This window comes from Notothenia rossii (genome assembly GCF_949606895.1).
Source record: "Notothenia rossii genome assembly, chromosome: 4".
In the NCBI taxonomy this organism is placed as follows: domain Eukaryota; kingdom Metazoa; phylum Chordata; class Actinopteri; order Perciformes; family Nototheniidae; genus Notothenia; species Notothenia rossii.
In genome coordinates this window covers 25694150-25714711 of record NC_136902.1, presented here as the reverse complement: position 1 = coordinate 25714711, position 20562 = coordinate 25694150, and the positions used below count along the sequence as shown (strand labels likewise).

General features: G+C 38.0%; 2 protein-coding genes across 3 annotated transcripts in view; one reads left to right on the top strand and one right to left on the bottom strand.

The window, feature by feature from the left end:
* The window catches only part of gnas (GNAS complex locus), a 40595-nt gene extending 34347 nt beyond the window's left edge, over positions 1-6248 (bottom strand). Inside the window, exon 1 of one of the 2 annotated variants that reach the window (XM_079675399.1) lies at positions 6110-6248. The gene's annotated coding sequence lies outside the window, so the exon portion shown is untranslated. The remainder of the gene's footprint in view (positions 1-6109) is intronic. The other variant, XM_079675398.1, reaches the window with a different exon arrangement.
* The window catches only part of LOC307034753 (piezo-type mechanosensitive ion channel component 2), a 60292-nt gene that overhangs the window by 4171 nt on the left and 35559 nt on the right, over positions 1-20562 (top strand). Inside the window, exons 2-18 of the mRNA XM_079673634.1 lie at positions 54-149; positions 4438-4539; positions 4724-4769; positions 5079-5238; positions 5328-5541; positions 6088-6301; positions 6802-7226; positions 7890-8003; positions 8118-8266; positions 9064-9330; positions 10308-10410; positions 10607-10728; positions 10825-10884; positions 18496-18644; positions 18758-18922; positions 19305-19346; positions 19648-19680. Of these exons, the coding sequence (XP_079529760.1) occupies positions 54-149; positions 4438-4539; positions 4724-4769; positions 5079-5238; positions 5328-5541; positions 6088-6301; positions 6802-7226; positions 7890-8003; positions 8118-8266; positions 9064-9330; positions 10308-10410; positions 10607-10728; positions 10825-10884; positions 18496-18644; positions 18758-18922; positions 19305-19346; positions 19648-19680 (2461 nt within the window). The remainder of the gene's footprint in view (positions 1-53; positions 150-4437; positions 4540-4723; positions 4770-5078; positions 5239-5327; positions 5542-6087; positions 6302-6801; positions 7227-7889; positions 8004-8117; positions 8267-9063; positions 9331-10307; positions 10411-10606; positions 10729-10824; positions 10885-18495; positions 18645-18757; positions 18923-19304; positions 19347-19647; positions 19681-20562) is intronic.

The window sequence follows — 20562 nt, the reverse complement described above, 5'->3', positions numbered from 1 at the left end:
AACCAGTTCTATTAAACAGATGAAGTGTTTGCGCTCTTTCCTCTGCCCCTCAGCGTCTTCGTTCCGCTACAATGGTCTGTCGGTGGTGTATTTTCTGTTTCTCCTCACCTTGCCCCTGCTGCCGAACCCCAGCCTGGTCACTATGAAAGGTGAGAGCGGCTCCAGAGACCAATACCATCACTATTATGGACATTTGGTGTGTAAGACGTGGAAAAGAAATGTGATGAAAATGCATTTAAATTCAAGTGATCTAAACTAATTATGTTCCATACGCATTATTAAAGTGATCTCACAGGTTTTTGCTCGGAATCACTAAGAAAGTCTTAATGCATACATCTAATTCAAATTAATTTACGGTCTCTTAAGGTTTTGGTCCCTTGTATCTGCAATTTAAGACGATCACATGAAAATTAGATAAATTCACCATGTTACAAATTATTGTTATGTTCCTTTGTCTACTAATAAGCCAGTTTTAAGTATTTAAAATGTCTAGTGATACACTTTAATAATTTCAAGGTGGTGTATATTTTAGGGCTGTAGAATGATTACAATTTTTAATCAGATTAATCACAGCTTAAACATTTATTAATCATGATTAATCACCATTACTATGTCCAAAATATGCCATTTCTTTATGTATATTGTTGTGGGAATGGAAAGATAAATGAAAGAAGGCGGATGTGAGACTGACCGTTGAGCGGCCCAGACCAAGCAAGGAGGCAGAACGTCCAAAAATATAACCCGACGTGGGCATTTATTAAAACAAAGTTCACACAGCCTCAATCCTGCTGCTGCTGTTGTTCACGTGAGCCCAGCCTGCAGCCACCAGGATCTCACACACCTCTCCTCTCCACTGACAGGGAAAACAGAGCCTAAATACACACACTAATCAATCAACAAGACACAGGTGAGGGGGGAGGGGACAACACAGGGCACCAGGTGAACACAATCAACCACAATTAAGCTATACAACCCGTAACGGAGGCCGAGATCTATGGGCCCAGAGATCACCTCCGTGACAGCGGATATATCCATTTAACATACAGTATGCATGTATGTTTATTATAAAATGGTTCTGTGTGTCAAAATGAAAGACAGCCCACACACCTATCAATCATCAAACCATGGGGTCTTATTTCATTACGTGTTGATTTCTATCAAAACGTAATGTTATAGATGTACTAAAGCAAAAGTATTCTCCGTCGGGACTTCCTGCAACAACACCACGCCGTTATCTTGATTCTGATTGGCCAGAAGACATCATAAAAGATGTTCTATTGAGAAGACGATCACTACATGACAAAAGTTTTCAAAACCGTTTCTGGTCTTCGGTATTTCCAGACAAGTGGCTACTGAAATCAATCTTATTAACTGCTGTCTGTGCAATTTACTCCGCGCGAGTTGGTGAACTTTATTTTCCTTACTTTAACATATTTTTTCATGGTGGGGCTAAGCCATTTCTTGGTATGGGTGTAGCCTACCCCGGCGCTGCCACTGGTGGGATGTATAGGGCGGGCCATTCTGCACATGCGTTAAATATTTTAACGCATTAAAAAAATTAATTACCGCCGTAAACGCGATAATTTTGACAGCATTAGTATATTTTTGTACCGCACTGTCTGTTCTGCATATATATGTTTTTGATGCCAGACAAGGACCTGAGTCTATAAAAAACAAACTCAACATGTTACTTCACGGTGTAGGTTATATATTGTTTTAGGTTTGTATATGTTTTTCTGTCATTTATTATGTAGTGATTATCTGGAATATAATAAAAAATTAACATTTTGGTAAAGAAAAAATGGATTTGGTAACTTCGCTGAACTGTAAACTCTTAAATGATGAGTTAACTCGTGATTGTTCCGTCAAAGTTTGATGCAGAGAAAAACAAAGAGGCAGAGCGCAGATAAAGCACTAGTGATTATATTGAGTAAGTGTGTGTGTGTGTGTGTATGTGTATGTGTACTGTACGTGTACGTGTGTATGTGTATGTGTATGTGTGTGTGTGTGTGTGTGTGTGTGTGTGTGTGTGTGTGTGTGTGTGTGTGTGTGTGTGCGTGTGTGTGTGTTTGCGTGCTTGTGTGCTTTCTCTGTATTGATCCCTGCATTCTGGTGAATTAAAGTATCTGTACCCCTCCCTCAAAGTACTTTGTAAAGGGGATGCGGTCAGAACGGTCAAATCAATTATACATAGCCTGGTAATTACAGTGAGGAATTAAAAGATGTGATGTCAGCATTTTGACAGCATTTTTTATCTATCTTTCCCTTTCCTTCCCTCCATCGAAAAACTGTTTGCCTTTCAGATTATCTTTGAAAGCTCCCCCAGTTATCTTCATCTCCCTGATATGATCTGCTCTCCTTGAGCTAAGTGGTCGTGTGTGTGTGTGTGTGTGTGTGTGTGTGTGTGTGTGTGTGTGTGTGTGTGTGTGTGTGTGTGTGTGTGTGTATCCTGCGTGCATTTGTTTCATGAGTTTTTTTTTAACATGCACCTATACTTGGGAGAGTGCATGTGTTTCCTTATTGGGAAGCAGAGAGGGTTTAAGTGAAACGAGGCTTTTAGTAAAAAAAAAACAGAACATCAACAGTACATTTGCAGGCTCAGCTAATATCGAGCCACATCAGCCATCTCTGCTTCTATATGTCCGACATTTGAATACAAGCGTCAGACTCCAGACTATGAAATGAAAACAAACCAAAAGCTACCCATTTAGAGCATTTTATTGGTATATTTTATAATATATATATTTTATAATATATATAAGTACATTAATTAACTGTCTCATCGATGTTTGTCTGTATGAATATGATACTATTAACAATCATATTATTCCTATCAGCTGTCAATCACTTTTATGATTCACATATTCATTTATTATTGAATAACTATATATTTCTTGGAGGAGTTAATGATGAATGTTCCTCAAGATGCTTGCCCACCCTCCTTCAAATTTGAAAGACAAGTCATTACTGTCATGTATCAAAATTCCAAAGATTCAAAGTAACATTTCAGCACCCCACAACTTTACTGCAAAAACTTGCAACCTTGACTTTACATCAGAAAGAACAAACATTAAAGAAATGACTAACTGCATCAGTTAGTGTTAAAAAATGTGTATTCAGCTAAAATATATACATCGCTGCAGTTATTATTCAGTGGAAAGTCCTTATCTACTGGCCTAGTTAAATCAAAGTGGTTACTTTTTTTTGGCTGGGCAGTGAAGTTTTACGCACGTCTTATTTGACTTTCTCAGGACTTAAAACAGTTTTTTGGGGGCAGACCCCCACAAAGAAAAATATATAAACACATATAAGGACATCATCTTAACTGTTTTTTATGCTCATCAGAGCATCAAGTTGACAAGCCTATTTCAGCTGAATGGTAGTTCCGCGATTGCCATCTTGTTCAGCAAAACGCCTCACAAACGTATTAAGATCTAAAGCTTTAGTGCATTTTGATTCAATGCTGAGTACAGCCAAACTTGACAGTCTCTTCTCTGTCATTGTAGACCGCAAATACCTCATTCCTTCCGTCTACTTGGGTCCAAATGCTTCTTGTTTTGCGCCGTCCCGCTCAAATGAAATCACCGCCAATCATATTTCCAAGCTCGCGCCAGGGCCGGGGGAGGGGTTACAAGGCTCGCGTCTTGTGCTGCATTCACTTCCACATTAGAGATTTTCTCTCATAAATGTCCGATGAGCCACAACGTTTTTTTTTCAAAACAAAGATGCCAACTGGGGTGGCAGCTGGGGTGGCAAGGCTATTTTTTAGGGTGGCACCCCATGCCACCCCGGTAGATCCGCTCCTGGTAATGTCTAAAGGTGTTGTTTCAAAATGTCAAGCGCAGTTCATTCAGAAGCAATCACCTATGTAATAGGAAGTCACTGTAGCATTGCCAACTTCAAAATAACTTACAATAACAAAACAACAGTTGTTTGGGGCCAAGCCAAATATGAAACCAGGAGGTTTTTTTCCACTACATGATCAATGATAAAATCCACCAAATCATTAAGGTAGAGGGTAACAGCCCCCAAGGCTAGGGCTGTGGTCCAGTTTCCTGCACTTACGGCAGCATTTTTTTTATGACTAATCCTTAAAAAGATAATTTGTAAGAAACATCTGCTTTAATATTCCACCTCAATAACGCTTACCCAGACTCACATCTCTCCCTTTAGCTGGCTTATTGATCGTAAAAGTGCTCACAAAAGACAGGACTGGTTCAATTTAAAATACTGCCAAGTGTTTCTGAGAAATATTTTTCTAAAAAATGTCTTGAAAATAAGTACAGGGTCCATCAATTAATGTGCATGTGTGGACCATTTAGGCAAGAGAATAAATATAATTTCTAGGAAATAGGAAAGAAGTTTCACAAGATAAAGAGATAAAAGTAGCTGAAGACTAAACTAACTCTGGTTTCTTTCCTTTGCTTAATTATTCAGGTAAAACGGGTCAGTTCTTGCGGCTGATCATCTGCACTAGTTTGACCCTCCTGACCCTGCAGTGCTTCATGCAGATCCCCTTTGCCTACATCCCCCCGCAAGGTAAAAAAAACTCGTGAAACTTCACAGATTACATTTTCACAAGTCCTGTGAGTGGACTTCAAGTATATTAGGTTGAAAAAAGAGGAGATTAATAAACTGAAAACTTTCCCCCTTGTTATGTAAGAATGTCAACATTAAGGAACAAGAAAACTAGTTGAAAATAATGATGACAATTTTTTTACAGTTAGTGGCCACTGGGAAGATGTCCTCTACCATTTGGGCATTATAAGGTATGGAAACACACTTGACCTTCATATTTTCAGTGATCATATCATTGTTTATGCAGTTTTAACTATGCAGAAGACTTTGAATAACATTTACTTGACATTACTTCAAAGCATTGAAAAAAGTCTCTTAAAATGTGTCTGACAATTGAATGGAAACACAGCTATTGTTATGGTATAGCAGTACCACTAAGGTAACTCTTAAAACTAGAACTACAGGACAACTATGTAACTAAGCAATCATATCTCCATTCAAACCATTCTGTTGAATGGAGATTTATGAAGAAACCTATGATAATGCTTGTGTGTTTTCAGATTCAGCTCGGTGGATGCTGGGAACATTGTGCGTCTCTTGGCCCCGGACCTGGGCCTCCTCTTCTCTTCCCTCTTCATATTGAGGCTGTGCAGAAAACTTCTACGCTCTTTGCCCCAAGTTAGTCTGCATGAGAACGGAATACCGCCTTCAAACCCTGAGGTAATCGTTCAAACTCATCAATTGTTGTAACTCCACAATGCGTTAGAAAGCACATCGATATAAATCTGATTGTTTCGTGGGTCTGGCAGGAAGTGGAAACCTCTGAATCAGAGTCTGAGGATGGAAGTGACACGGAGGGCTCGTCCTTCGACAGCTCAGATGAGACTACGGTGCCGGTTCAGACGGCCCCGCCCCAGTTTGTCCAGAAGCTGATAGTGTTTGCAGCCGCACTGAGGCTGCTGCTGTCAGCGATCATGAACACGGCGGGGAAAGTGGTGGTGACTTTACTGCTCGGACTGGCAGGTACATTACAGCAGCTTGTGTGAGCATGCAGGAGAAGAAACTTACTCACTTGATTACTTAAGAAATCTTTTTATTTGTATTTATTTATTTGAATAAAACATTGCTGATATTTTTTAAATATTCATGAGGTATAATCTTACTAAGTAACTACGAATTTGCAAAAACTGAAATACTGATGTTGGATAAAGCCAGGGTAATTTTTTTATTTTGTTGACATATTAGAGTGAAAGGTTTATGCAGAGGGAATGTTGGATATATCTTTGTATCACTCCAATAATAAGGAAATATAGACTCAGATAATGAAAAAATGCTGTTGCCTGAAGTGTCTTTTGTCTATTTTTTTTGTTTTACTTGGCTTGACATACTGTGTGTGTTTGTGTGTGTGTGTGTGTGTGTGTGTGTGTGTGTGTGTGTGTGTGTGTGTGTATGTGTGTGTGTGTGTGTGTGTGTGTGTGTGTGTGTGTGTGTGTGTGTGTGTGTGTGTGTGTGTGTGTGTGTGTGTGTGTGTGTGTGTGTGTGTGTGTGTGTGTGTGTGTGTGTGTTCAGGTATCATGCTACCATCCCTCACCTCAGGGGTGTATTTCGGAGCGTTTCTGGGGCTGGTGTGGTGGTGGGTGTTCAGCCGATCCATCAGCATGCTGCTCTTCAGCTCTCTGTGTGTGATGTTGGCCATCTTCAGCGGAGGACACCTGCTGGCTCTCTACCTCTACCAGTTGCCTCTGTCGCAGCAGCTGATCCCCCCGGACGACGTCTATGCCAGGTACAGTAGGGATAAAAGAGTGGGACTAAACTGATGTATATTGGACTGCTTTTATTATTAAATAAATAAACTATAAACTAATAAATAAACCAAATATGCTTCAAGGTTTTCTGGGAATTAGTCAGGTAAATATTTTAATGGAAGGTGTATCTACATCAGAATCAGGTAATCTGTTTATCAATTTTGACAATACACCCGCACCTGTTAATATATCCTGGACTTCATTGATGCTTTCTTTTTTTTTTTTTTTGCCTATGTAATGTTTTATTGCGTGGGAGATGAGAAAAAAGCAAATATTGTTGCCAGGCAAAAATTATTCAGATCTAGACCTTTATTTAATGGCTTTATTTAAATTGTCCTTTACCTTCTTCCTGGTTGGTTTACCTCCAGGTTAGCATTCTCCTTAAAGTTTGACTACAATATATTTGTATAACCACAAAGAATTTCTCCCTCTATCTCTCTTTCTCTATCCTGCAATCGTCCCACTCTACCTGTGGCAGGTTGTTTGGTATGACAGGAGTGATCCGAACCAACAGTTCTGACCCGCACATGCTCGGTCTGCACCCACATGTCAGCTGGCCAGACTTTATCAACCCTTTGGTTCTGCTGCTGCTCTACTACACTCTGGTGGCTCTGCTGCACAAATGGGTCCACATCACAGAGGAGGTTTGTACAAGTGGTATTTGTGGGAATTATGTTTTGTTATATTTTGTGTGTGAGTGTGACGTTGGTGTTCCTGAGGCACTTGTTTGTTTCAGACTCTGGTTTAAGTGGGAAAACGTAAAAAAAAAGCAGAAATCTACTACTGTGAATTATCTCTTTAACCAAACACACATTGTACACATTGTAGACACATTAAAGCTATTCTATCATCCATTTATCAAGCATCCCTGGGAACTGTTTGGCCCACCTCCAACTTTGAAAGGCTAATGCTGGAGGGTTGACAATACAGAATACTACTACTCCTACTATCGCCACGGCTACTACTGGAAATGTTACAAAAGTTCTGTTTAGCGTTAAACATACAGGCACATACAAGCACTGAGACAAATGTACCTCACGTGACAGGCTTATCAAATAGAGCTGTGTTTCTCAGGATGTTGTGGATGATGAGGAGTATGAAAGTCCAGCAGGAAGTCCAGAGGATCCTCCCAGCTTCTCCCGGGTCCTCTACATCACAGGAGATAAGCAGGAGGTAACCCACAAAAATTGATGTGTTTTATTATTTCAGTGATCAGTATTCTACTGTTGTCCACATTTTTAGGTGTTCTGGATAGTATCAGCTACACATTGGGACTGAAGTCATAGTTTTACTACTATTTCACTTCGTGCTGAAACACAAGTCAGAATTTCAAAATTGCCATTATACAATAAATATAAAATCACTCTAAGATTTTCTGAATTTTCAGCTTTTGAGTAGCACGGATGAGGAAACCTATCTTCCTGATGAGGTTAGTCATTTTATTTGTAACCCTAAAGTTCAAGGTTTATCGTGTTTTTGACTGATTATAAGGTGGGCCATGTGAATATTGGACTAAATGTACGGTATGATGTGCTCTCTTTCTGCAGCCAATTATTTTAATACCAGGGAGTTCCTGGCAAGATGTCCATAGAAATGATCTGTGCTCTCTGTTAGACGTGGCAGGGTACACAAACTGTTACCCTCCACCACAGTATGAAGGCAAAGGCTCCCCGTCACATGGTAATCATCACACTTAAATCTCATAAAAACCTTATCAATATATGTATTAGTCTGCTTAATCTGTTTACTAATCTCTTTATTTCTTTACTTCTACCTCTCTTGTGCCAGAGACAGAAGGAGAGGGAGAAATGGAGGAGAAGTCTGAAATGGACTTGAAAACCCAAACAGAGACCTTGCCTCCCCCCTCAGGCCCAAGTGGTCTGGTCATCTTTGGACACCTGGTGCAAAAACACAGCTATGTCAGCGCACTCATTATCATGATGGTAAACCACCTTATCTAAAAAAGGCAATATTTTTCTAGAATAGGTTGGCTCAGTGATGTGGAGATAACATAAAATAAAGAGGATTCATATGTTAGAGTAGTAAAAGGGATTGACCAAAGAAGTTGGTACAGATAAGTATAACATGTTATAAAATCTATTACAAAAGACCCCTGCAACTTAAATGTGTAGTACATTTGATTTTCTTTAAACTATTGATTGATTCCACAATTATTTTTAAATTAAATGATTGTAGTGAAAGAACATTTCCCAAAGCCAAAGTTAATTTCTTCAAATGTTTTGTTTTCCAAAATCCCCAAAAAAGGTAAAATGTATTATCATATAGAAAAATTCCTTAAACAATTAAGGTATTATATAATAGTTGGTTATTCATTTTCTTTGAGTGACAGATTTACCTTGTGAGTGTGTAAGATTAGCTTGCTTAGTACCTTATTGGGCTAATTATGTTAGCACACCATGATAGCATTAGCTGTGATAGCTAGCATTAATTCAAAGGATTTAAAACAATATAACTGATATTGTCATGTTGTTTGCTTACCATCTTGCTTTTTCGAGACAAAAACCGACGAATACATTTAAAAACAGCGCAAATATGGTCTTTAACATTAGAATCGTATGTTTAGCAAGAAAGGTCAAATTAGCTTAGTAGCTAGCTAAAGTTAGCTGCAGTTAACTGCCACCTGAACAAGCTAACATAAAATATAAGAAAGGCACATATATATATTTGAAAAGCTTTTTCAATGGTACAATGTCCCATTATCAAACATGTGTATGTTTAGGTGTGGAGTATCACCTACAACAGCTGGCTGACCTTCGCCCTGCTGGTGTGGTCCTGTATTATCTGGATGATGCGGGACCGCCGGCGCTACGCCATGCTGTCGGCGCCCTTCCTGGCGGTGTACGGCACCGCGCTACTGCTTCTGGGCTTCCTCAGCGGCCTGCGGCTCGACCGGGCCGAGCTGTACCCCGGCCTGCCGAAGGCCGTCATCACCGACTTCGACCTGAACAGCTACCATCCTGCGCCCTGTGTCCACCTGGGAGCAAAGGTACAACAAAATACCATTAACTTAATTGAAAACGTTATGAGATCATGGAGATATTTATAACGAAAGCTTTCTCGTGCTTTTTTTTTTTAAAACTTAAGTTGTTGTTTTAACAAATAGGTTAAATTTCGAGCAAAGGTATACTTTTGTGTTTCTGTTGTATCCTTCTTTAAACTTGTAATTCATTACATTTTGTCAATCAATATTGTACGTTTTATATGGTAGAAGAAGGTTACTCAGATATGTACATTCAGTACAGTGTAAAAATAATCTGTCACAAGGAAGTCTTGCTTTCAAACTCTTAGTTAAAGTACAAAAGTATTAACAAAATATACTTAAGTATCAATATTAAAAGTACTTATTATGCTTAATGGCCTGTTTCACAATAATATTATGCTAGTTGATTGTGATTTTTATAGGATTCATGTGTTCATCAATTTCAACATCATTTTTTGTACTGCTGCATAGCTTAATCTAGAATAATATATCATCATTTGGTATCTGATACATCTCTAAAAAAATGTTTCTTAAAAATAAGATTGGTTCTTGGAATAATGCTGCCATGTCCTCCCAAGAACCCTGAGGATACAGAAAAAAACGAAATCTCCCATGTGGAGTTAACCAGCATGGTTTAATCTTATTGCTTATAGGAAGTGGTTTGAGAAAATTGGTAACTCAGGATCATTAAAGAAGATGACACATGAAGGCATAATTTTATCTTCTTAGCATCTACGCAAATCGATCAGCCCTTAACACGTCCGACACATTTTCCACCTGTTAATGTAGTTCAACCTGAGTTCAACCTAATCTGTCTTTGTCATCAAGCTTTTTTTTTTAAATCACCAAGCAGAGTCTTAGATTTATATCTGTAACCCATTTCTTGATAGTAAAACAACAACTGTTTATAACATAACTATGTTTACAAAAGCAAATTATAAAACTGTGTGTTTTGTACTCATGATACACTTTTGGTGCCGCAGGTCTTCTACAGTTTCAGCTTCTGGTTGATGTTTCGTCAGCAGCTAAAGGAGAGACAGGAGGAGCAGAGCTTAAAGGCCGAATCTCTTGATGAAGTCGTGTCAGGTAATATATTTTTGAACTGCTTTGATTACCGGCTTGAATTTTAGAAAATAATATTTCATTTGGAGTCTTCAGTCTCTTGAAATGTTTGAGACTGAATTCAATTTGACTCAAATAAAAAAATGTCTCACTTTTTCTCATTCTCTTCCTGTTGGTTAATTATTCCTGTCCCTGCTCATCCTTCTTTTCTTTTTATCAGAGGAGGAAACTCCGCCATCACCTCTGGCAGCGATGCTGATCTCAGGAGTGAAAGGGACGCTGGTGAAATACTGGATCCTCTTCTGCTGCTCCATGTTCTTTGTGATCAGCTTCTCTGGAAAGGTATTTACTGACACTCTTAAACCCTGAGAATGCAGGACGTCCTCTCTTTTATTGTATTTAAATGCACCTAATTATGACCCTGTTTCACTTGCTTAGGTGGTTGTCTACAAGATCCTCTACATTGTCCTCTTCCTCTTCTGTGTTGTCCTCTACCATGTAAGTGATTTCAGTCATTTGGCTGCTAATACACAGCCAACATTTAATCTGTCTGTCTTTTGTAATGAAGTAAAGTGACTTTAGTCATCAAGATATTGCAGCGAAGCTATAACTCATAGAACATCTCGTATAGCAATGACCTGTTTGCTAGACCTTCGTGTGTAAATGCATTTATTCTCGGACTAAAAGGGGGTTTAAATTTGATATTGAGACGGCAGGCCTTAATAAATGGAGAGGAAATCTGCTTTTATAGCCGAGTCATTGTTGCGTAACACACAAAGCTACTATAATTTCAGGGTCAGTTTACACTGTAATGTGTTGGATCCTGAATTATCATCAGTGAACCATTCAGCTGTTGTTTGTGCATGAAAACACGTGCCCTTATATAAACTCTGTGCCGCTCATGGATGCTATTTTACAGGTAAAAGTATTGATTATGATTTATAAACACGTACACAGTCTTTTTTGCTTCTATTTTACAGTTTTTTTCCTCCCCCATCTTATGTTTCTGCTGACCTTTTAAAATCACTTCGGCACTTACAGGAAGGCCTAATGGCTGTTGAGGCGACGTAAGACATAACAACATCATGTATCTGTTCGGACAACATCAGCAACACCCTGGTGTTTTAAATACTGCAGAGTGGGATGAAAGGGATACAGGAAACACTGTTATTATGTTGATGTTTAGGAGACGGAAACATTTAGCTTGAGTTCTGATTGAGTAACTTTGGTTGTTGTTGAATACGAAAAGGAGAACTAAATTACAATGACTGTAGCAGTAAGCTGTAGTTCAATAATGAGGTTAAAGGGACAGTTCAAAACTACATTTTTATTATCTTACCTTCAGTGCTATTTATCAATCTAGATTGTGTTAATGTAAGTTGCAGAGATAGATGGAGATTTTGTTTGTAGAGATGTCTGTCTTTTCTCCAATATAATGGAAAAAAACATTAAAAGAATGTAACAGCAATGAGTCTTTTCAGAAATCCTCACCCAGTTACTCAAGATGTTGAGGACAGTTTCATTTAGGAAATATTTTATTTCTACAAAACTCCATTTGCCAACAATATAGTAATAGAAGTAGTGGAACCGACTGCAACTAACAAAAATGAGCCAGATGATAAAAAGCACTAGTGATACAAATATTTGTTACCACAAGTTCTTAAGGAAACTGACACTGTTGGACTCGGTTCTAGTTTGACTTCTACCAGAAATAAAATGAAGTACATCTACTGTGTACTTTGTGAGTAATCCTCTGTCAAAGTCCCCTCCATAAGGCATGTTTTTCTGCTATCTTTGATGAATGATACAAATATAATTTTACCATTACTTCTTAATGAAATTGATACTGTTTGACTTTGTATTGGCCTACTACTTACAATACATTGAAGTACTTTTACTGTGTATTTTTTGAGAAATACTCTGTTAAAGTCCCCTGCTGAGAACAAAATCAAGCCACTTCTGCTAAGTTTGATGAGGGAATTCTTTTTTGTTGCCATTAGTTCTTCGTGAGATTGATCCTGTTGGACTCAGTACTAGTGAAACTACCCCCACAAGTGCTATGAAGTACTTAGGCCTACTGTGTACTTTTCCAGTAGTCCTCTGTCAATGTCCCCTCCTGAGAACAAGAATGCATGTTTTTCTTTTAATAAGCGTTAAAACACCTTTCTTCCTGAGACTGATATTGCTGAGTATTTTAAGAGGATGGTATATGATATCAGCAATACTTCCAGTCAGTACTCCAGCAGCAGCATTTTTACCCCTTGGAAAGTCTATAGAGACTGGCCTGGATAGCTGGTCCCAACTCCTTCAGCACACTGACACACTCTGTCACTCTTGTTGGCCTCTTATGATGCTGCTGTCTTTTAAAATATGATTATTTCTCTGCTCCTAGTTCATTCCTCACGGATTATTCCATCAGTCCCAGTCATTGCATGTCAGTCAATAGAGCTTCGAAAAATGGGTCCAATTCAACAAAATGTTTTTTTGTGAGTGAAGGCCAGAGCTAAATTATAGATTGTTTGATTGTGTAATTAGAAGGAGAGAGAAAATAAATCCACATCCTATATGAAACCTATTTTATTTCCTTTTCCATGTTATACTTACTTGTATTAGAACATTTACATGTTGAACTACATACTGGATATCTTCCCCAGCCTCAAGGAAAAACAATAAAATAAATGGATTCATATTTTTTTTTTAAATGATACAAATGTATAAATTAATAATGTTGTGGGCAAACATTTCAAATTTAAATATAAAATGAAAAAAGTTTACTTTTGAAATGATTTCTCACAAAAACCTTTCTAAATTATAGTAAATTATTAAAAAAGGTTTAGTCAATAAACGTTATTCTGCCTAAAATAGTTGAAATTGAACGTAAACTATATCAAACACCACATCCATGGCAATTAACCCATTTGTGCCCGCTATTTAAATTGACTTTGGTTAGTTCATACAAATATTAATATTATATATATATAAATATAGATATATAGCATATAATTGATGCAGTCTTTCGGAACGCTTTTTTTTTTTAAATGCTGCAAATTAAGAATATTTGTAATGTTCTGCACAGGTAGTGCCTTAACTTGAATTTGGAAACACGTGGCAACTTTATTAATACAGCAGATGAAAAGATTTGTGGAAGGATACATTCTTCATGGGCTTCAATGGCTCTCTAGATAAAGGGCGTTTTATGGTTGCTTGTATAATCCTCAGATAGTGGTTTGTTTAAATAACGAGTGACATTTGAATAAATATTACAAAAAAGGGCTCCAAAAAAGGCATATAACCTGGCAGGCTTAACCAGTCTGTATTTCACCAAGCACCACAAGATTCAGAGTTTATAAAGTACAATTCTGGGCCATTGATTTTGTCATTCTTTTTTAATTAATATTGACTAGAGTGCACAATAGAAATAAAAATAATTGAGAGAAGAAAAAGATATATATTATCTATCAAAACCCAGTTAGATTAACATTTATTGTATTGCACACTTTGTTTGTTTGTGTGGATATGTAGCACATTAACATTTTAATAGCACTTAATGACTGACTGAATGGAAATGACAGTAAATGAAAATATAAAACGAAAAAAGCGATCATGAAAATGTTTCCAATAAATGAATACAATGATTTTTGACCACTTTGTTGTTCAGATATATCACATATTTGTAACTAAATGATACATGAATTGAAACAAAACACAATTTAAACTGAGGAGTGACTCTCATGAGTTTCATTTATTTTCTTCACTCCGCTGGGGTACTGCTCTCATGTCAAGAACAAGAAGCATGAGATCAGTGCATGCACTGCATCGTCCAATCAGTGAGCGATACACAGTAAGGGGGCGGGGCGAGTATCTGAGGATTTCATCGGGGGATGGACTGGTGGTTCCTCGATTATCGTTCCTCCATTATCGCTCCTCGATCCTCGGTCCTCCGGCAGAAATAAGAGCCATGGGACGGTACTCAAGATGGTGCAGACAAATCAACTTCCGGTGAGACCGAGGACCGAGGAGCGAGGAAATGAAAATAGTCGACCTTAGACAGGGCCTCTGAATCACTGCAGTGTCCTGCTGAAGGAACGGTGATTATTATAAACAAGGGGAATTTAGCGATCACAACGAAAACGGCCAAGACACATATTGAGCCCAGAAAATTGATGTTGTTAAGGGCTGTAAATATAATAAGCCTATGTCTAAAATGGACAACATTGTTAGGATATTTGAACTATACAGCGATTCTGCACTGGGGTCAGCTCAGCCGTCTCTCGAGTTTGTTATTATTTTTTCTGCCAATAGTTCTTCGTGAGATCGATCCTGTTGGACTCAGTAGGCTAGTAGTGAAACTACTCCCACAACAAGTACTATGAAGTACTTACTGCTTACTGTGTAATTTTTGAGTAATCCTCGGTCAATGTCCCCTCCTGAGAACAAGAATGCATGTTTCTCTGCTATTTTGAATCAGTGTTGAAACACCTTTCTTCATGAGACTGATATTATTGGACAGAGTATTTTTAAGAGGATATGGGAGACATGATATCAGCAATAGCCTACTTCCAGTCAGTACTCCGGCAGAAGCATTTTTTACCCCTAGGAAAGTCTTGCCCGCTATTTAAATGGACTTTGATTGAAGTTAATAACAATAATGATATTCTATAGATATAGCATATGTGATGCAGTCTTTCTGAACACTTTTAAAATAAAATACTGCAAATTAAGAATATTTGTAATGTTCTGCACAGATAGTGCCTTAACTTAAATTTGAAAACACGTGGCAGCTTTATGAATACAGCAGATGAAAAGATTTGTGGAAGGATCAATTCTTGGCTTCAATGGCTCTCTAGATAAAGGGCGTTTTATGGTTGCTTGTATTATCCTCAGATAGGGGTTTGTTTAAATAACTAGTGACATTTTAATAAATATAGCAAAAAAGGGCTCCAAAAAAGGCATTTATCCTGGCCGGCTTAGCCAGTGTGTATTTTTTCAAGCACCACAAGATTCATAGTTTATAAAGTACAATTCTGGGCCATTGATTGTGTCATTTCTCCAAACACATACAGTAAAAATGCCTGTTTTGAAGCCTTAAAATGGTGCAGGAAAATGAGTTTACATTGTATTATACTTAAAGACAGGACTATTCAGTTAAGAGAAGAGAAAAAGGAAAGACAATTGTTATAATGGGTGATGTAACATTAATGACAGACATAATATGAGGTCCTTGGCACTCAGACTCTAGAGGGGTCATTTTGTGATCATGGGGCATCAGCCTTACAGCATCAGGACAATATCATATGGAGTCAGACACTGGAAGTGTGCTGGAGGCGTTGACTGGGACTGATGGAAGGATGAGGCTGATGAGACTGAAGAACCTGCGAGATACGAACTAGCGGCTGAGGAATAATTATATATTAAAAGAAAGCAGCATCATAAGAGGTCAACTATGTGACAGATGTGTCACTTTGCTGAAGGATATTTGTGACCAGCTATCCAGGCCAGACTCTAAAGACTTTCCAAGGGGTAAAAATGCTGCTGCGGAGTACTGACTGGAAGTATTGCTGATATCATGTCTACCATCCTCTTAAAGTACTCTGTCCAACAATATCAGTCTCAGGAAGAAAGGTTTTTAACGCTGATTAAAACACACACACACACACACACACACACACACACACACACACACACACACACACACACACACACACACACACACACACACACACACACACACACACACACACACACACACACACACACACACACACACACACACACACACACACACACACACACACACAGAGACACTTACATACACACAGACACACACCCACACAGACACACGCATACACACACACTCACACAGACACACACACACAGACACACACACATTTTATAATTGATATAATATCAAGGACCCCTAAGCTCCTAAAACACATGGTGAAAAATGTTTTTTCTCCCAAAATAAAAAGTCATGCCATAGAGAAAAAAAAAAGAAGATATTTTCGTTCAACCTGAAACTCAATGGCCGGGGCTTATTTATTGTGAAGGACATGTGGAATTGTTTTTATTTTTTTTCACTTATGAAAAGATGCCCAACCGCATTTATGTCCTTCATAAGAGGTTCGGGTCAATCTGACCCGGATACAATACCAGGAGAGACAGACAGATAAAAACACACACACACACACACACACACACACACACACACACACACACACACACACACACACACACACACACACACACACACACACACACACACACACACACACACACACACACACACACACACACACACACACACACAATTGTATGCATAGAGAAGCTGTTTGATCCTGTTTTCCCTTGATCTTTACCCTTTGTAGTGTGTACACAAAACTATCCTAGAACATTATAAACATTTTACATCTTCCAGAAATGTATAAACATTTTACATTTTCTCGCACTGTCCCCCTCGCACCTGCACGCCAGAGGAGGGACTAAACAGAGACATAACCTCAGTGTAGTAACAGTGTAGTGCAGAACTACAATTATTATCTACCAATAAAATGGCCAAAAGATATTCTACTCAGAGAGCCTTGGAGCTAATAATGGATGAGAGTGAGTGGAATGCATTAGAAGAACACGGTGAAGTGGAACAGGAAGACATTTCTGAAGATGAGGATAATGTGGAGGTAAACTCAGAATTTGACAGCAAATTGGAAGATGAACTTGACTCAGAGCCAGCTCCTGGATGACCCCCACAGCCAGCCGCAAGAAGACCCCCACAGTCAGCTTCTGGAAGACCCCCACAGCCAGCTGTGAGGTCTGTGGACCCTCAAAGGACTCCAAGACACAGACTACATGCAGCAACTGCAACAAGTACATCTGTGCTATACACATGAAGAAGTTCTGTACATCATTCCTAAACGGACTTGCCCATTGACTCACATGATGTTCTGCAGCGTCACTTCATCAATATATTTTTCGGATATACTGTATTTTATGAATAGTGACTGTTAATTGTTTTTATTTGCTTTGTGTTTATATCTGTTCTATGTAATTTATATGGATGTTTCATTCTCTCTATATTTCACAGCCAAATACTTTTGGATGTGTGGTTCTTGTGTTCCAATTGCTGATAAATTGCTTTATTTCCTTCAGGGCTTTGATTATTATATGACAGATTAAAAATAATAAACATTAATGAAAACAAATTTAATTCACATTTGTCCAACAAAAGCATGAGCAAAATGTAAACCTAGTTTTTATTACAGTGTATTTTTTTTTTACATAAATTACATTTTTATCACAAAAAGCGATTATCCATTGTTAAATTTGATCTAGCAAAGAGTATTTTCAAAAACTAATCATATATTTCATTTATATTGTTGGGGAATGAGTTAAAGACAATAAGGAATTGTGCATGTTGAATTTAGTTCTGTATTTTTTTTAAACCCTGAAATATGTCCCGGGAACATTACCAAAGGGTGCAAAATGTGAACATAACACAAGGGTTAATAACATTCATTTTCTGGGCTCAATATGTGTCTTAGCTGTTTTCGTTGTGAAAACAAATGGACCGTAAACGGATTGACCGTCCTCATCTGCGCTCTTATTTTTGAAAGACAACTTCCGGTAGCAGAATATGAAAAAAGCGGGCTTTTTTGTTTCTGTTTTCTAGTGATTTTATTTTTTGTTTTGAGAAGCAGAAAATGAAAATCATCCCGTTTTTTAAGTTTAGTCAATCCATTTTTGACCATGATAAAGAAAAACGCCTTGTATTTCAATTTTGGTTTTTCAATTTGAAAACGAAAATCAAATATCCAGTCGTTTTTTGTTTTTGAATATCCATTTGTGAAAAGAAAATCCAATGACCAAAACATACACTGACCTAATATCAATTTATTCTACTGTTACATTCATTGTTAATTAACTCAAGCAGTAATTATTACATTACAATGAGTGTAACAGTAGCATTTAGCTGACGCTTTTATCCAAAGCGACTTACAATAAGTCCATTCGACCAAGACGATACAAACAAGACTCTAGAATAAGTTGAAAAATAATGAGTTAAGATCTGTAAATGCAGCGATAAGGTATTGTATCACTCTGTCTGTTTTCTCTCAGATCCGTTACGACGTGTGGCGGCGGGTGCTGAAGACGTTCTGGTCCGTGGTGGTCGGGTACTCCATGGTGGTGTTGATCGCCATCTACATGTACCAGTTCAGAAGCGTGTCCGGGCTTTTCAAACAGATCATGGGCATGTCTGAGGAAGGGTGAGCTTCTTTTTTTAATGGTCTTTTTGAGAATGAAGCAAGAAAATTCATGATTCATCAGACAGCAGACCTTTCTTGTTTGTTATAATGTCAATACATCTGTTTCTTCTCAGTCTTCGTGACATTGGTTTGGAGCGTTACGACACAGTGGAGTTGTTTGCACGTATCCTGCTTCCTGCTGTGTTCCTATTGGCCTGTATACTCCAGCTGCACTACTTCAACTCAGACTTCCTGACTCTCACTGACCTCGACAACGTCCCCATCAGAGAGGCTCCCAGGTGAGAAGGCAATATGCGCAGGCACAGAAAAGAATGCCCTAAAGAAATAAAAGTGTCACTAAATAAATTTGGCAAGCAGAAATAAGATCACTTATATTAAGATTTTCTATAGGAAAAGCACAACATCAGTTTTTCAGAGTTATTTATATCTGGTCATTATTAGACAGTAATGTGGAGCATTTTCTACTGATCTTTTATTTTTATTTATTTAAAAAATAGTACAAATAAAGAAATTAATTCCTGAGCCTGCTTCATGAACGGTACTATTTATACCATTCTTTCTTGAATGCTAAAACAAACAATTTCTGTTGTCTTTGTATTTAACAGCAAAACATAACTGCTTGTCTCATTTGTATTTGATTGTCTCCTTTCCTCCTCCCAGAGAAGAAGAGCTCAGGATTTCAGTGAATGTGATATCTGAGACGTAAGAGATACATTTATTCCTACATAAATGTTTTGAGGCCCTCACATTTCAGATGGCCCATCACAATGATCATATCTCACACAGTTGATGTATTGCCTGTAGATATACAGTAATCAATGTTTAGTCAGTACACTAGCTATACGTGGTGTAAATGTATTAACTAGGAAACATTAGTTTCTTCTTACGTTGTGTGAAAGGTAATCAAAAGTGAGATGGAAAGAATGATTGACTTATTTTAGTGTTCATCACAGTAACATAAATATCATAATTGTCATGTGACTCTTTCTGATTTAATTTATAGCATCAAAGAAAACATTGAAAAGATCCAGAAAAGGTAAGGCTGTTGTTCGAATCTTGGTTATTTTGTTCAGATCAAAGCTTACAGATCAGCATCTACAGTGCCTCTACCTTTGTATGAAATACACAGGGTGGGCTACCCAATAAATCAAAGTCATAGTGTCAACTAATGTGTGGACATGTTACACCACTCAGACCGTAAGGGTATTATAGGTGTAGAAAACGTTCATTTATTAAATTCCACAAGGCACATGTGCAAGATGTCAGCATCTCAAAACGATCTCCAAGCACAACACACAGACACACTTCTTCTGTTCATCTCCAGGATGAAACAATGATGAACCATCAGGTGATCTGCCCCCTTGTGGTATAAACATGCATGTGCAGGTAGACAACCTTAACCTTATGGGTGCTACATTCCTCCCCTGCAAACTAAATGTTGTCCTCAACATTTGCATTCATAGCACAACATTGATTATGGAACTTTCCGATCAAAACACATTACATTGATATTCAAATTACCTACTGTATGGCAGTTGCTTGAAAACAAGTAAATGTTTTTAAATGTTCTTCACATTTCACTATTATAGTACACAACTTTTAACAGTAACTATTAACAGTAACCAGTTGGTTCAAAAACAGTCTATGTTACTGTATCCACATTTTAGACAGTCCATATTAATCCTCTCAGTAATATCCTACAGGAACAGGAATAGGATGAACCATGTACGTCCCAAACACCTGTGGAGATGGCCAGGGCACATTGTATTGTCCATATGCTGGTGCAAGAGCATTAACATAAAGTGGGTTTATGTGAAGCCCTACCAAACGATGAACAGGATGACCCAATGTCTCATAAGTCAGTGTTTCTCTGGGCCGTTTCTCTCTCTGTGACCTGCGTCGTTGTGTGTCAAAAGGG